The sequence below is a fragment of the Thamnophis elegans genome, chromosome 16 (assembly GCF_009769535.1).
Source record: "Thamnophis elegans isolate rThaEle1 chromosome 16, rThaEle1.pri, whole genome shotgun sequence".
In the NCBI taxonomy this organism is placed as follows: domain Eukaryota; kingdom Metazoa; phylum Chordata; class Lepidosauria; order Squamata; family Colubridae; genus Thamnophis; species Thamnophis elegans.
In genome coordinates, this window is record NC_045556.1 from 2239930 (window position 1) to 2257703 (window position 17774).

Below are 17774 nucleotides of genomic sequence, written 5' to 3' on the forward strand. Positions count from 1 at the left end.
CCATTGGCCACGAATTGTATAAATGAAATTTCAGTTCAATGAAATTCAGTTGATGGTGAAAAAAAATGGGTTATAAGTCTCCTAATTTTATGACTCTTCGAAATCTGTAATTGGAGCTTAGTGGGGTGAACATATTTTATATCATTTTTGTTTCTCCTATTAATTACACATCACAGCCCCTAATTAATAACTAAGTGGTATTCCTACCACTATTTCATCTTCACAGAAATTCTGAAAAGCATTGTTTATGACGATGAGAAACTAATCCTATTCTCTCTCTCTCTCTCCCTCCCTCCCTCCCTCCCTCCCTCCCTCCCTCTCTCTCTCTCTCTCTCTTTTTGTAGTTATTTTCCTCAGGATTTTTCTATAATTCCTCCCCCCATTTCAATAAATTGGAAACCAACCCTTGGTTCTCGGACACCTCATTTTCAGAGTCAAGAATTATGCGAGACAATTTTAAGGGGTCTTTGAGGTGAGTATTGGCCTATTCTCCGAGATATTTGTTAAATGAGTTATGCCCCATTTTTCTGGCCACAGTCATTAAGTGAATCACTGCAGTTGTTAAGTTAATAACACAATTGTTAAGTGGAAGAATGTCTGTGGAAATTTGCCAATTATCCAGATCATGGTGGGTCCCAAGGGTGATTTTCGGAAGGCCACTGGACTTACTTTTTTTCTTGAAAATGTTTTGCTTCTCATCCAAGAAGCTTCTTCTGTTCTTCTCCCACCCAAGAAGGAACTTGTTGAGTGAGAAGCAAAAATTTTATAAGGCAAAAAGAACTCCCAAAGAAAGTACAGTGGCCTTTTGAGCCGAGGTGGCGCAGTGGTTAAATGCAGCACTGCAGGCTACTTCAGCTGACTGCAGTTCTGCAGTTCGGCTGTTCAAATCTCACCGGCTCAGGGTTGACTCAGCCTTCCATCCTTCCGAGGTGGGTAAAATGAGGACCCGGATTGTTGTTGGGGGCGATATGCTGACTCTGTAAACCGCTTAGAGAGGGCTGAAAGCCCTATGAAGCAGTATATAAGTCTAACTGCTATTGCTATTGCTATTTTGAAAAACACCATTCCGACACTGACTGTAAAAAACAAATCTTATTTCTTCAGACCTGGTTGAATTCCTTGTTAAAGTAGGATTAAGATAGCCAAGGGGGGTTCAAATCTTTATTAGGAATGTGTGACTCACCAAAAGAAAAAAAATCATTTCACTGTCTAGGTTGGTAAGGATAATATTGATGGGCTGGTTGGACTGGTTTTGAACCTTATAACTGTTCCAGAGAGCCTTTTGGTGGATTTTCTCCTCGTTTAGAATATAGAATAACAGAGTTGGAAGAGACCTTGGAGGTCTTCTAGTCCAACCCCCTGCTTAGGCAGGAAACCCTTTAGCATTTCAAATGGTTAGCCAACTTCTTAAAAACATCCAGTGTTGGGGGCATTCACAACTTCTGGAGGCAAGTTGTTCCACTGGTTAATTGTTCTAATTAACTCCTTAGTTCTAAGTTGCTTCTCTCCTGGATTAGTTTCCACCCGTTGCTTCTTGTCCTACCCTCAGGTGCCTTGGAGAATAGTTTGACTCCCTCTTCTTTGGGGCAACCCCTGAGATATTGGAAGACTGCTATCATGTCTCCCATAGTCCTCCTTTTCATCAAACTAGACACACCCAGTTCCTGCAACCGTTCTTCATATTTTTTATCCTCCAGCCCCCTAATCCTCTTTGTTGCTCTTCTCTGCACTCTTTCTAGAGTCTCCGCATCTTTTTTACATCATGGTGACCAAAACTGAATGCAGAATTCCAAGCGTGGCCTTATTTATTTATTTAACCATGAACTTAAATTGGGCAACACCTGTGAGACAAATTGGCTTATGTTCTTTCTCTGATCCAACCTGCTTGTTGTAGAGAAAAAACTAAGAGGTTGGTCAGATGTGACTTGAAAGGGAAATTTTCTAGATTTGAAGGTTAGACCGGAAAATAAAATCACATCCGGAAGAAAGCGGTGGCTATTCCTTTCCTTATTATTTCCAGGAAAACAATGCTGCGTACGTGGGTACAGTTATGCCCACGTAGCAATCAGCTCAAATCGAGGGAGGCTTTGACCTCACCGCTTACTCACCCAATTTCTTAAGGACACAGCAAAGTCAGATTTGCTTTTGGAAGCAAGGTGGGAAGGATATGCTCCAGATCTTTAATTTGATTGCAAAACTTACGCTGGCTAGAAATGAATGCATTTTTTAAATAGCATTCTTCTTCATTACGTCCAACTTTTGTTAACAAACATTTGGCAGGGACTGGGGCATCCCAGATTTGAAGCTATCCTTGATGTCACTTCTACAAATATCTTGGCAGTGAAACCCCATTCATATTCCATTCCAAAATGTCGTGCGGGTTTTAGCCGAGGTGGCGCAGTGGTTAAATGCAGCACTGCAGGCTACTTCAGCTGACTGCAGTTCTGCAGTTCGGCAGTTCGGCTGTTCAAATCTTACCGGCTCAGGGTTGACTCAGCCTTCCATCCTTCCGAGGTGGGTAAAATGAGGACCCGGATTGTTGTTGGGGGCAATAATGCTGACTCTGTAAACTGCTTAGAGAGGGCTGAAAGCCCTATGAAGCAGTATATAAGTCTAACTGCTATTGCTATAACTGCTATTTATTTATTCCCCCCCCCCCCCAAGTTTCCCTTGGCTGTTTGGGCTTCCTGGATTTCAATGTTGCCAGCTTGCATCCAATCCCCTGTAGAATAGGAAGAGACTATTTTTTTTTGGTAAAAATTCAGGAACAGAAAAACGAAACAAAAAAAAAACCATATAGAAAAAAATGTACAAATTTAGGCACGGCAAACCGCGCGAGCCTAATTTGACTTGTGTGAAATGGTAATCATGCTTTATTTCAAGCAGCAAACGAGGGGAACAATTGGTTAGTCTGCAAGGGGAACAGCTGGATGCAAATCTGCCTGTCAAACTTCCCCCTTTGCTCAAAACGGAAAATTGATAGGACTTTTCTAAGTTGAGTCGCTCTGACATGCGAAACGTAAGCCTTGTTTCCCATCCCTGCTTTGCACATAAACACTTGCAACACACACACCCATGCCAGGATGAGTGTATTTCCTTTGAAAAAAAAGCGTGTTAAGAGTCCATCAGATTTGTCCAGGGGAATTCTCAATCATCCAAGTCATGGTTTTCCCAAAGGTGCTTTTTCCCCCCTTGAAAATGTTTCGCTTCTTGAATGAGACTTTTTTGGAGGAGAACTGATTTTTAAAATAGTCTTTATTACATTTCCCAACATTAAAAAAACACAAAGCACACATTTACACTTGTAACAGCTTTTCCATTTTGGTATACATGTTTTTTTTTAATAATACTATTTACAATAAATTCTTTCTCTATATCACTATCTTGGATGAGAACAGAAGCAGCTTCTTGGATGAGAAGTGAAACATTTAAAAAGCAAAATCCAGTGTGTGATTTAGAGTGGGGGGGGGGGAATAAAAGCAGTTTGGGGACAGTCAATCCGATTGTTGAAATTTGAAGGACTTTTAGCTTTGGCTTGAAAATATTTAATCGGTGGCTTTCTTGGTGCTTAGCTGTTTCCTTGCTGACGTTTCATGACCCAGCTAGGTTACACCATCAGTGCTATGAGTGTGCAACCTGTGGCCTTCGGGGTGGGGGGTGGGGGGGCAAACCTCAGAGATGCAGTCCACATTTAACCAGAAAGTTGTGGTTGGGTTCCCTCCCTCGTGAAGCAGGGAAGTCAATGACCATCTCTTTTGCCCCTGCAGGATTCTGAGTTCCCTAATTGTGCTTGGATTTCAGCTGGTCATTCCGCAGCCTTCCGTCGATCACAGAAAGGTAAGTGGTGTGTGTGTGTGTGTGTGTGTGTGTGTGTGTGTGTTTTATGCAAGGAACCGGCTCTGGAAGAACACATGGCCAAGGACTGGACTTGATCCAGAGAGATTGTGATAAACCAGATTCCTCTCCTGCTCCCAATTCATCAAGGGTTTTAAGCATAAACACTTGTACGGACGTTCTCAAGGATCAGAGGGAGTTCACGTTTGGGTGGAAGGAATCTTTGTCCACTTTCTACATCTGGTTTGGCTCCAGCCTTCTCTGTGTGCTCCAAAAGAACGAGTTTGCTGGGAGATGTTTCAAGGTTACAGATGCACAAAGATCTGGGTGACATTAGTCCAGGCTGTTTGTCCTCTCAAAGTCCTTTAAGACTCTACAGATGTGGTGGGGCTGGTGGTCTTTTCCAGGCATTGCCCAGTTTTGAGGTCTCTTCTGTTCTCATTTGGCCATGTGGGATCATGTCTGGTTGACAGTTGCTACATACTTTGGACGAAAGAATCTCAACGGTTTTAGACTTGATAAAAAGGACACTCTTGTTTGAGATGTTTAAGAAGAGGCTGTCGGACAACCATTTGTCTAAAACGGTCTAGGGTTTCCTGCCTGAGCAGGGGGTTGGACTAGAAGACCTCCAAGGTACCTTCCAACTATTCTATTCTATTCTATTCTACTCTACTCTACTCTACTCTCTACACTCTACTCTACTCTATAGCAATAGCAGTAGACTTATATACCGCTTCATAGGCCTTTCAGGCCTCTCTAAGCGGTTTACAGAGAGTCAGCATATTGCCCCCAACAATCTGGGTCCTCATTTTACCCACCTCGGAAGGATGGAAGGCTGAGTCAACCCTGAGCCAGTGAGATTTGAACCGCTGACCTGCTGATCTAGCAGTAGCCTGCAGTGCTGCATTTAACCACTGCGCCACCTTGGCTCTTACTCTACTCTACTCTACTCTTCTAATTAATTCTAATTCTAATTCCAATTCCAATTCCTATTCTCTCTATTCTATTTCCTATCCTATCCTATCCTATCCTATCCTATCCTATCCTACCCCTTCTATTCTATTCTATTCTATTCTACTCTACTCTATTCTACTCTACTCTATTCTTCTAATTAATTCTAATTCTAATTCTAATTCCAATTCCTATTCTCTCTATTCTATTTCCTATCCTATCCTATCCTATCCTATCCTATCCTACCCCTTCTATTCTATTCTATTCTATTCTATTCTATTCTATTCTATTCTACTCTACTCTACTCTACTCTACTCTACTCTACTCTACTCTACTTCACTTCTACTTCTACTTCTCTCTATTCTATTTCCTTTCCTTTCCTATCCTATCCTATCCCATCCCATCCCTATATTCTATTCTATTCTGTTCTGTTCTGTTCTGATCTGATCTGTTCTGTTCTATTTCTATTTATTTCTATTTATTTCTATTTCTATTCTCTTACAACTCTGTTATTCTGTATTCTGTTAGGTAACCGGGGGGGGGGGGGAAGCATATCTCCCCAAATATTCTCTGGATCACCATCCAAAGTCAGACAGACAGATTGTTACCTCTATCTATTGAGTAAAATAGAATCTTAGAATCCACCTTGATCAAGAATAACTTATAGTTAGATACCATCACTGTTTAGGTCTCAGTTCATATTTGGATTCTTGGAATAACTGTGCCTTCGGCCCCCACCATAGATATTGTCTCTTCAAGGGCTCACACACAGTTTCAACAACTATAGGTCAGGTTGTGAGATCTCAATCTTGTTCCTTCACGGTCTAATGGAAATGGCTTTGGAAAGGACGTAAAATGGTTGTTGATGGTTGTCTTAGAGTAGAATATTTGAATGAAAGTCAGAGCTAGAACACATTTAGGAAAATGGATGACTGCCTCGAGCAATTATCTCACCATTATTTCCTACTTAGCATATATATGAAGTTGACTCCGTGAAGGCATAATTCAGAAATGTAGAAACGAATAGTTAAGGGAGAGTCTATTAAGTGGCTATTAATATGACTTTTAACTGTTGCATTTGGGGTGGCTGTTATTATTATTATTTTTTAGTGGGAATTCTCCAGTGCTGGCAGACAAATAGCCCGAGGTGAATTAATAGGTGTTGATTCCAAATGTGAAAAATGGACGCAAGCTTTGTAGGCCTGCTTAACATTTAACCTCCCTTTCCTGCTTCCCTTCATCACCCTTGAGCTGTGAATCTCATAATTCAGAGGCCGGGAAGTCCAACAGCAGCCATGGAAAGGCAGCTCATAACTCAGGCAGATTAGTTATTCTGACTGGCGCCAATCCAAGTCATCCTGCGGGCATCAGGAGGTTGGTGTGTATGACTGGTCTTTCTGCTCCTCTAAGTACCACCAATGGTCTTTTAGCAGGAAAAGGCCCAGCCGCCTCCTCCCTGCCCCCCCAAAAGAAGAGCACCAAGCACTTTGGTGATCATCAACGTCTACATTTAGAGGTGATGCTTTTAAGTCCCTGCTTCCTGCTTGAAAAACCCAAAATGTTCTGGTCCCACCTGCCTAGATGTCCCCGAGATGCTTTTACAAAAGGCAACTGGATTTTCCTCGAGAACGTTTCACTTCTCATCCAAAAGGTTTCTTCAGTTCTGGATGAGAAGCAGAATGTGTTCAAGGAAAACACCTTCCATTTTTCTACTCCTTGTAGTGAATAGAATAGAATAGAATATAAATTAGATTAGATTAGATTAAAGTAGAGTAGAAAAGAAAAGAAAAGAGAGAAGAGAAAAGAAGAGAGGAGAGGAGAGAATAGAATATAAATTAGATTAGATTGGATTAGAGTAGAATAGAAAAGAAAAGAAAATAGAGAAGAGAAAAGAGAGGAGAGGAGAGAATAGAATAGAATAGCAGAGTTGGAAGGGACCTTGGAGGTCTTCTAGTCCAACCCCCTGCTTAGGCAGGAAACCCTTCACCACTACAGACAAATGGTTATCCAACATCTTCTTAAAAACTTCCAGTATTGGAGCATTTACAACTTCTGGAGGCAAGCTGCTCCACTGATTAATTGTTCTCACTGTCAGGAAATTTCTCCTTAGTTCTAAGTTGCTTCTCTCCTTGATTAATTTCCACCCATTGCTTCTTGTCCTACCCTCAGGTGCTCACAACAACAAGGAAGTCCAGTTGCCTTAAAAAAAAACACCTTTGGGACAACAACCATGACCTGGATGATTTGAGAATCTCCGTAGACATTTACCTGCCTAGATATGGGATGCTTAGAACCTCCCTTCTGTGATGGGGAGATGATTGGGGGCATGTTGGGTGAGGAAAGGAGGAGGTATTGGCCGTTTTGGGTTCTGCTTGCTGGGGAATTCTGGGAGTTGAAGTCCACAAGTCTTAACCTTGGCCAAGGTTGACCACCCTGGTTTAGAGAGTTGCAGGTTGAATGTCTGTGATGTTCTGAAGGACCTTTTTGTGATCCGGTTAGAATCAGCCACCATCCATTGTGAATACTTTTATTTTTGTCCTTCCTAATGTTTCTGGCCAAACTTGCTTTCTTTTTGTGCCAAAAGTTCAATCGATGGGGAAGGGGAAACAAGACAGATTTCGGAAGGGACACGTGCTAAAGTCACCCAGACTCTTCCCCCCCTCCTCTTTTGATGTCATGACTAATAAATGTGAAGTTGCATTTCAGAACGGAGAAACATCTGGATTGCATTGGCAGAAAAAATCTGTGCATGCATTGTAACAAATAAAGATGACACTGAATTAGCTTATGTTGTTAGTACATTTTTGACAAATCCTCCTCTCCAGTGAGGGTCAGTTAGACGTGTGCAGAGAAGAAGTTGGAAGCGGTTTGTGGGGATCTGTGATGCCCGAGGGAGGGCTCTTGTGTGTGTGTTTGTATTGTGTCCGGCTGCTGTGGACTTATTGCTAGTTGCTGCCAAGCAGAGTTCAAGCTTTTCCTTCTGGATTGTAAAATTACTCATTCTCCTAATTTCTGAATCCCTCCCAGCTTGGAAACTAAAACTCAGAAAATTCCTTTACCTGATGCAGTTGATTAATTAGATCACAAAATGAATCCATCTGTGAGGCCAGGCAGCACCCCCCCTCCCCCATTCTTCTCTGTAGACATGGTTGGTTATATCTTCTAGTGGCCAAAAGTGTTTCAGCCAATCCAGCTTCCCTGTGTGGAAGATCCATTCAATCCCACCCAATCAGAATAGAGCTGGGAGGGACCTTGGAGGTCTTCTAGTCCAACCCCCTGCTCAAGCAGGAAACCCTAGTGGACTTTAGAAAAGTGACTGTCCAGACTTTTCTTCAAAACCTCCAGTGATGGAGGCACCCAGAAGTTCTGGAGACCAGCTGTTCCACTGATTAATTGTTCTCACTGTTAATTAAGTAAGTAATGTTAATCATTAGGGTTACATCGCCTAATATCCAATGTTTCATTAGTTTTATTGTTTAAAATGAGGTTTTATATTCTGTAAGCCGACTTGAGTCGCCATGTGCGAATAGGTGGCACTATAAATCCAATACATGAAATAAATAAAAGAAAATAAATGTGGCCCAGGTATCTACTTGATATAAATAGATATTTGAAGCTGTCTAAAACAGATTGGCATTGTCTGTAGGGGAATCTACCTATTATAACTATGCCCTACTGTTTTCTTTTAATTTACTTCTATACTTCTATCAGTTATATACTTTTATGATAGGCAGATGACCATATCAATAAGATTTCTATTTTGGCATCAGGGTTCTCTCAAGAATGGGAATTGCTGGTATTGCTGCCAATTACCTCCACTAGACCGATCAGATCCCACAGACTAGGCCTCCTCCGAATTCCATCCGCCGGCCAGTGTCGACTGGCGACTACCCGGAGGAGAGCCTTCTCTGTGGCTGCTCCGACCCTCTGGAACAAACTCCCCGTGGAGATTCGAACCCTCACCACCCTCCAGGCCTTCCTCAAAGCCCTTAAAACCTGGCTGTTCCGACAGGCCTGGGGCTAAAGAGCTGTTGCCCCCCCAACTCGAATGGTATGACTGTTGTGTGTTTTTAAATTATGTATTGTTATGTTTCGTCTTTTTATTTTCTGTCTGTACCCCCCTTCCCTGATTTGAATTGTGAGCCGCCCTGAGTCCTCTTTGGGGAAAAGGGCGGCATATAAATGAAATGAAATCAAATCAAATCAAACAAATCTGCCTTGCCAGCTTCATTTCTTCTGCTACAGGAAAGTTTAGTAGAAGATAGGAAGGGAGACTCTCAAAACTCAATGAATACACTGTCCAATGGTAAACCAGCGTTTCTGGAATCCTGAAACCTCTAAGGACATAAGCAGGGATTTGCTGATTGGACTCCTGGCCCATCTACTCAAGGAGTCTGTCCTTACAGAAGACAAGCAGCTGCCTATGGAAGCCCACCAGAAGATGGCCTTCAGTCATAGTCGTGAATCTCAATGAGTTACATGAATTGGTCCAACCCTTTTTGGAAGCAGCCAAGCTGGTAACCAACCTGGACCACTAGGAGATTGGTGGACGTCAACTCCATGTTGGCTGGGAATTGAAGTCCACCCACCTTCAAGTGGCCCAGGTTGAGAAACGTTGTGGTAGAGAATTCCAAACTTGAATTACACACGGTGTAAGATAAATCCTTTCATCTTGACCTAGTCTACTTTGAAAACACTCATTCATCTCTTCTGGTCTCCCTTCTAGGTGCCCCAAAGGATAAAAGATGGGAGCGTTGCCCCAGAAGAAGAGAGTGGAGGAATCCCTGGGGTTTGGGGCAGTTGGGGACCTTGGTCAGCGTGCTCCAGAAGCTGCAGTGGCGGAGTGATGGTGCAGATGCGGCCATGTCTTCCAGGGTACTACTATGACAGGGCCTCCCACAATCCTGGGCATTACTCGGCTTCGGGGAGGGCGCTGGGCCACCTCCATCAGCTGCCACAAGAAGACTCCCTGCCGCCTTTCTCTGGTCACATCATCTCGGCCATCCGTACATCGGTGCCTCTGCACAGAAACGAGGAACCCGCACGGGCTGCCCTTTCTGCCTCCTTTGGAGAAGGACGCAACGACAGCTATTGGAACCGAGGAACCTCAAGAGGCACTCAAGTTTCTCAGTCCCGGAGACGTAGCCCCAAATCAGAAAGAAGGTAGGTCTTCCTTCCTTATTCCTTCCTTCCTTCCTTCCTTCCTTCCTTCCTTCCTTCCTTCCTTCCTTCCTTCCTTCCTTCTTCCTTCCTTCCTTCCTTTCCTTCCTTCCTTCCTTTCCTCCCTCCTCCTCCTCTTCTCCTCCTCCTCCTCCTCCCTCCTCCCTCCTCCCCTCCTCCCTCCTCCTCCTCCTCCCCTCCTCCTCCTCTTCCTCCTCCTCCTCCTCCCTCCTCCTCCCCTCCTCCTCCGCTCCTCCTCCTCCCCTCCTCCTCCTCCTCCCTCCTCCCCTCCTCCTCCTCCCTCCTCCTCCTCCCTTCCTCTTCTTCTTCTCCTCCTCCTCCTCCCTCCTCCTCCCCTTCTCCTCCTCTTCTCCTCCCATCCTCCTCCTCCTCCTCTTCTCTTCCTCCTCCTCCCCTCTTCCTATCCCTCCTCCTCCATCTTCTCCTCCTCCTCCTCCCTCCTCCTCCCCTCCTCCTCCCTCTTCTTTCTTCTCCTTCCACCTCCTCCTCCATCTTCCAACCATTCTCCACAGTTCAGTTGTAAGGTCCGCCTTATGGAGAATGAGTGCAATACGCAGGCCCTTTACCTGGTTGCCCCCCCCCACTTATTATGAAACCATTTCCCTCCTGCCTGTTTTTTAGAGACCAATTTGTTTGTTTCTGCTCTCAGCTAGTCAGTTTGAAGCTTTTTCTTAAATCACTTAATTGCAGGTATGTATTGACACATGGCATTTTCCTCAATTTGCTTTCTTTCATTCTCACTATGTAAACTAGTTGAACAAGGCGGCATTTCGGTGAAAGGTTATAGATAGATACTTCTGAGAGATTACTACATTTCCTCTAGAGTCGGGATGGGTCTTCTTCCAATTGTAGGATAGAGACCGGTTGCAATAGGAGCTTCTGACAAGTCAGGCGCAGACTTGTCCCGCTAAGTTTTATAGCTGTGGGGAAAGGACTTGACATCAAACAAGCTCAGATGCAGATGTCTGCATGCTTGGAGCATTGAAACAAAATTTTCTCTCCCACCCCTGCCAAAGGAAAGTCAGAAGCAACACTTCATATGGAACAAATAATGGTAAACAAGGGCTCTTCCTCATTCTCCGAATCAGAATTTCTCATTTCAAATGTTTCTCCCATTCGTTCTCCAAAAACCTTCCCTCTGGCGACAGGAATATCAGTGGGGCCACAAATGGTCAGCTGGGATCTGTGCAATCGACTGCATTTTGAGGTCGCTTCTAAGATTGTTAACAACTCCCGCTACATAACAACTCCTGCTACAAGAGCCTAGGTGGCGCAGTGCTTAGGGTGCCAGTACTGCAGGCCACTTCAGCTGACTGTTATCTGCAGTTCAGCGGTTCTAATCTCACCGGCTCAAAGGTTGACTCAGCCTTCCATCCTTCCGAGGTGGGTGAAATGAGGACCCAGACTGTGGGGGAAATAATGCTGACTCTGTGAACCGCTTAGAGAGGGCTGAAAGCCCTATAAAGCGGTAGATAAGTCTAACTGCTATTGCTATTGCTATTGCTATCTATCTATCATCTATCTATCTATCTATCTATCTATCTATCTATCTATCTATCTATCTATCTATCTATCTATCCATCCATCCATCCATCCATCCATCCATCCATCCATCCATCCATCCATCCATCCATCCATCCATCCATCTATCTATATCTCTTATCTATCTATCTATCTATCTATCTATCTATCTATCTATCTATCTATCTATCTATCTATCTATCTATCTATCTATCTATCTATCTATCTATCTATCTAGAGCCGAGGTAGCGCAGTGGTTAGGGTGCCAGTACTGCAGGCCACTTCAGCTGACTGTTATCTGCAGTTCAGCGGTTCTAATCTCACCGGCTCAAAGGTTGACTCAGCCTTCCATCCTTCCGAGGTGGGTGAAATGAGGACCCAGACTGTGGGGGAAATAATGCTGACTCTGTAAACCGCTTAGAGAGGGCTGAAAGCCCTATGAAGCAGTAGATAAGTCTAACTGCTATTGCTATTGCTATCTATCTATCTATCATCTATCTATCTATCTATCTATCTATCTATCTATCTATCTATCCATCCATCCATCCATCCATCCATCCATCCATCCATCCATCCATCCATCCATCCATCCATCCATCCATCCATCTATCTATATCTCTTATCTATCTATCTATCTATCTATCTATCTATCTATCTATCTATCTATCTATCTATCTATCTATCTATCTATCTATCTATCTAGAGCCGAGGTAGCGCAGTGGTTAGGGTGCCAGTACTGCAGGCCACTTCAGCTGACTGTTATCTGCAGTTCAGCGGTTCTAATCTCACCGGCTCAAGGTTGACTCAGCCTTCCATCCTTCCAAGGTGGGTGAAATGAGGACCCGGATTGTTGTTGGGGGCAATATGCTGACTCTGTAAACCGCTTAGAGAGGGCTGAAAGCCCTATGAAGCGGTATGTAAGTCTAACTGCTATTGCTATTGCTAAGATCAATTTCTACGTCTCTAATTTATCTTTGTCTAATTTATCTTTGTCTCTCGTCCGTGCCTCTGTTTCCCGTACCTCTCTTCTAAAGATAAACCTAAGTCTAAACCCACCTCTGCCTCTATAGTAAATACATTTTTACAACCTGTCACACACACTGTGGCCACCATTGGCCAACAGACTAATCCACCCTTGGTTTTGTGAGCAAACCTACAACACCCTGTGAGAATTTTAGACATGCTCCAAAACCACAGATATTCCTTTGGACCAGGGCTGAAATGCTACCGGTTCGGGCCGGTTTGCCCAAACCAGTCGTAAAAAATGCTACCGGTTCGCCTGAACCAGCAGTAAAAAAAAATGCATTAAAAAGTTCCAACAATCAGCTGTGCAACAATCAGCTGCGCCACCCAATTTATATTAGCTAGAAAGCTGGAAATCCTGCTTTCTAGCAAATCTAAATTGTGCAGCACAGCTGTTTCCTCCCCCTTGCTCTTCTACTTACCTTTGCAGGCTCAAAAAAAGGTTTCTTAGCGTCTGGGGTGCACATGTGCACAAAGCGTGTGTTTCATGCGCATGCATGTGTGAAGCAAACCGGTAGCAGATTTCACAGCCTTTCACCCCTGCTTCTTACACATGATTCCTTGAGCGACCTCTCCTATCTATCCATACATGCTATTTCCACCATGGTGAGGACTAGCCTCTATTTTGTGCCAAGGATGAATAAAACCAGGAACCTCTGGTGTGTGGCATCAGCCTTGCCTGAACATTCCCCAAGGAGCAATCTCCGACCACTGAGTCATATAAAACTCCTTCCTAGTTCACTCCATGTGTCATTAAAGCAGGGCCTCCTCCTTTGGGGAAAGGTCTCCTTTCTCCTTTTGCTGTCCTGGATGCTGTGGAGCTTCACTTGGGGTCCGGCTGCCCCTTTGCAGGTCTGGATTTAGCAATTGTGGGATCCATGAGGAATGGGGAACAGCTGTTTGGAGGTTGGGGATCTCTCCTTCAGGGAATCTCCTCTGTGCCTTCCTTACAGCTGTATCATCGTGGCATCAAAATAGGCTGCAAAACTCAGGCATTTCAATTGTGGATCTGGGCTTGTGGCAAAAAATAAAAAGGGGGGGAGGGTTTGAAAATGATGGGTTGACCCTCCTGTGGGGGACAAGATTCAGCTGCTTTGTTGGCAATAGCAAAGAGAGAGTTGGAAAAGGGGGGAAAAAAAGATTAAAACAAAAATGAAGTGAAACGAAAAGGCTTTTAACCCGATAAGCACGATTTATGTTTGATGTTTTTAATGTCATTTTGCAAGACCTTCCAAGAGATAAATAGTTGGTGGATACAATTAGAGAGGGGGAGGGAGGCAAAATGTTGTTAAGTGAGTGTTTTTTAGAGACTGTCTCCAGCTGGGAAACACAGCCAGGATGTTTTCCTCTTAATTCTGAGTTGAGTTCATTTATTTAGAAGATCGACACGGTGGCCCCGTTTTTAAAACCTGAACTCTCGGTGGCTCCCACAACCATAACATAAAACCGTATCAACTGGTTGGGAAGCCTTGCTGGTAGTTCGTTCCTCCTTCTCTTTTTCTCCTCAAAGCTAAGGAAGATGTTGATGAAACAACCAGAAAGTAGAGAGTAGGAATTACGACCGAGGCAAACTCATTCCGGAGATGTATCTGGAGGATAGCCGGGTGGTCTTGGCGAGCTGTGCAAATACTTCCCAAAGGCACAAAATGTTTGTACCAGCCAGTAGAAATGGATGTAGAAATGGCTTTGGTGCTGCCAGGCTGCTGAGATGGTGCCCAGGTGTGGTTGAACAATGGGCATCAAGTGAGAGTTAAGACTTTTAAAGCACTTTATGGTTTAGGGCTGTATACTGAGAGGCCACCTTTCTCCAAATTTGTTTGCCCGTTGCGAGTCCTCTTGATACTTTTTCTAGGAACTGGAGGAGAGATGGACAGATGTTAACGAAGGTCTTCTTAAGTGGTTATTATTTGTTATTTTGGTGTAGACCTGCACTCCAAGAGACCCTTCCTTAGATATTTTATGGAAAATTAACACAAAGACTATCATCAATTCCGTAGGCGCAGTGGCTCAGTGGCTAAGACGCTGAGCTTTTCGATCAGAAAGTTTGGCAGTTCAGTTGTTTGAATCCCTAGTGCTGCGTAACTGAGCAAGCTCCCATTACTTGTCCCAGCTTCTGCCAACCTAGCAGTTCGAAAGCACGTAAAAATGTAAGTAGAAAAATAGGGACCACCTTTGGTGGGAAGGGAACAGCGTTCCATGCGCCTTCGGCATTGAGTTATGCCGGCTACATTACCACGGAGGCGTGTTCAGACAGCGCTGGCTCTTCGGCTTTGAAACGGAGATGAGCACCGCCTCCTGGAGTCGGGAATGACTAGCACAGATGTGCGAGGGGAACCTTCTCCTTACTATCATCAAGAAAGGGCGAATGATTACATCACTAGAAGGAATGGAATGACAAAAAGTAAAAAATAAAGAGTTAACCTGGAAATCTAGCTATGGTTTATTGGAAAAGGATCATAACCCCTCCAGGTAGAGATTTCGGTAAAACCCAGGATGTTTTAGCAGTTTGCATTGAAGGAGATTTCCCAGGTCATTGTACCTTATGCAACATTGCTCTGAAAAAATCTTCCAACCTCGAGAGCCGTGGATGCAACAAGGATTGTAGATGCCTGGCCTCACTCACAAATCTGACCCAAGGGCTCCACCAAACTTTGTGTTTTTTTCAGTGGCAACACATCTCCTGCAAGCTGCTTCCACTTCTCCATGAGGAACAGATGACTTTCCGAAGGAGAAATGCACATCTGGCGGCCTTCCCAGGGCTGACTTCTGAAAAAGCCAGATTGATAAATAATACCCCAAAGCACGCACAGTCATAGGGGGTTGGTCCTGGTTGTTGGGGATGTGTCCCTGTGAAACTCAGCACTGCACAAACCCAGAGACAGATTTGACCCGTACCTATTGACCTCTGTCCCTGCAGCAAAATAGAATAGAAGAACAGAGTTGGAAGGGACCTTGGAGGTCTTCTAGTCCAACCCCCTGCCTAGGCAGGAAACCCTGTACAGTTTCAGACAAATGGTTATCCAACATCTTCTTAAAGACTTCCAGTGTTGGGGCGTTCACAACTTCTGGAGGCAACTTCTGTCCCACTGATTAATTGTTCTAACGGTCAGGAAATTTCTCCTCAGTTCTAGGTTGCTTCTCTCCTTGATTAGTTTCCACCCATTGCTTCTTGTTCTACCTTCAGGTGCTTTGGAGAATAGCTTGACTCCCTCTTCTTTGAGATATTGGAAGACTGCTATCATGTCTCCCCTAGTCCTTCTTTTCATTAAACTAGACCTACCCAGTTCCTGCAACTGTTCTTCATATGTTTTAGCCTCCAGTCTCCTAATCCTCTTTGTTGCTCTTCTCTGCACACTTTCTAGAGTCTCCACATCTTTTTTACATCGTGGCGATCAAAACTGGATGCCGTATTCCAAGTGTGGCCTCACCAAGGCATTATAAAGTGGTATTAAACCTTCACGTGATCTTGATTCTCTCCCTCTGTTGATGCAGCCTAGAACTGTGTTGGCTTTTTTGGCAGCTGCTGCCCACGGCTGGCTCCCATTTAAATGCTTGTCCACTAGGACTCCAAGATCCCTCTCGCAGTTGCTACTATTGAGCAAGGTACCACCTATACTGTACCTGTGCATTTCGTTTTTCTTGCCTAAATGTAGAACCTTGCTTTTTTCAGTAGATGAAAGGATAGGTAGATGGTCTCCGTCTGTGACTTCATGGCATCCTGGACCAAGATGTTGGTTTTGGAAGAAGGGTTTACTACTGCTTTCACCTGTCACGTAGAAGGTTACTACCACTACTGATACTTTGTGTTTTGGTGGTTGTAAGAGCTATGGGTCTATTATCAGCCAAGAGGGTTAGAGCAGACTCTGTACTTGAATCAAATTCTTGATGGACTTCCTTTTGCAAAGGAAAAAATAGAGCAATTGTCAGAGAGATTTATGAGAGGCCGAAGACCTGGGTGGAGAACATAGTTTTTTTAAAAAAACTATCCTACATTGACCGGAATTAAGCCTCTTTCCCTTGCTAATGAAAAATACTAATGGGAAGAGTTGGGTAACAGTTTATCAAAGACATTTATTGTACTGCGCCGAGGTGGCGCAGTGGTTAAATGCAGCACTGCAGGCTACTTCAGCTGACTGCAGTTCTGCAGTTCGGCTGTTCAAATCTCACCGGCTCAGGGTTGACTCAGCCTTCCATCCTTCCGAGGTGGGTAAAATAAGGACCCGGATTGTTGTTGGGGGCGATATGCTGACTCTGTAAACCGCTTAGAGAGGGCTGAAAGCCCTATGAAGCGGTATATAAAAATCTGCTATTGCTATTAATAAAAAAAAAAAATCTGCTATTGACTGTTATCTGCAGTTCAGCGGTTCAAATCTCACCGGCTCAGGGTTGACTCAGCCTTCCATCCTTCCGAGGTGGGTAAAATGAGGACCCGGATTGTTGTTGGGGGCAATATGCTGACTCTGTAAACCGCTTAGAGAGGGCTGAAAGCCCTATGAAGCGGTATATAAGTCTAACTGCTATTGCTATTGCTAATATCCTGGTAGAAGTGGAGAGATCAGAGGGGGGGGGGGGAAATGCATGAAGGAAGAGATCCAGGAACCAGCAAGTTCTCAGTTGGCTGGGATTTAAATTTCCTTCCTGCCAATCTAGTTTGTTCTGCTGTGGAAATTGCGTGTATCTTCTGCCTGGGCCTTACACTCAGGGCCAAACCTTCTGGGCTACCCAAACTCGCTTTGGGGCAATTGAAAATAAAATCTCACAGAGAGATGGCAGCTAATTTAAGAAAGTTGGCACACTGTTGGAAGCACGGATGTAAAATTGGGGAAGGAATGCCAGGCAGATTGAGTGGGTGTCTTTTTCTGCTCTTCCCCTGCATGAATCTTCCCCTGCATGAGCTGAGGTGGTGCAGTGGTTAGAGTGCAGTACTGCAGGCCACTTCAGCTGACTGCTAAGCTGCAGTTCGGCGGTTCTAATCTCACCGGCTCAGGGTTGACTCAGCCTTCCATCCTTCCGAGGTGGGTAAAATGAGGACCCGGATTGTTGTTGGGGGCAATATGCTGACTCTGTAAACCGCTTAGAGAAGGCTGAAAGCCCTATGAAGCGGTATATAAGTCTAACTGCTATTGCTATTGCTATGAATTAAACCCCAAGTTCAGGGACTTCTACCCCTGTTTTCTGTGTGTTTCACAGAGCAGGATCAGGCATAAGCGTTGAATAACATTTGTGGTCCTTCTTCACAGGACTTCAGTAGCTGGAAGGTAAAA

At 44.2% G+C, this 17774-nt stretch overlaps 1 protein-coding gene across 1 annotated transcript in view; it reads left to right on the top strand.

Annotated features, from left to right (window-relative positions):
* Nucleotides 1-354: 354 nt before the first annotated feature.
* Nucleotides 355-17774, top strand: part of LOC116519268 (thrombospondin type-1 domain-containing protein 4-like) — a 61568-nt gene continuing 44148 nt past the window's right edge. Inside the window, exons 1-3 of the mRNA XM_032233107.1 lie at nucleotides 355-472; nucleotides 3768-3837; nucleotides 9512-9948. Of these exons, the coding sequence (XP_032088998.1) occupies nucleotides 444-472; nucleotides 3768-3837; nucleotides 9512-9948 (536 nt within the window). The 5' untranslated portion in view covers nucleotides 355-443. The remainder of the gene's footprint in view (nucleotides 473-3767; nucleotides 3838-9511; nucleotides 9949-17774) is intronic.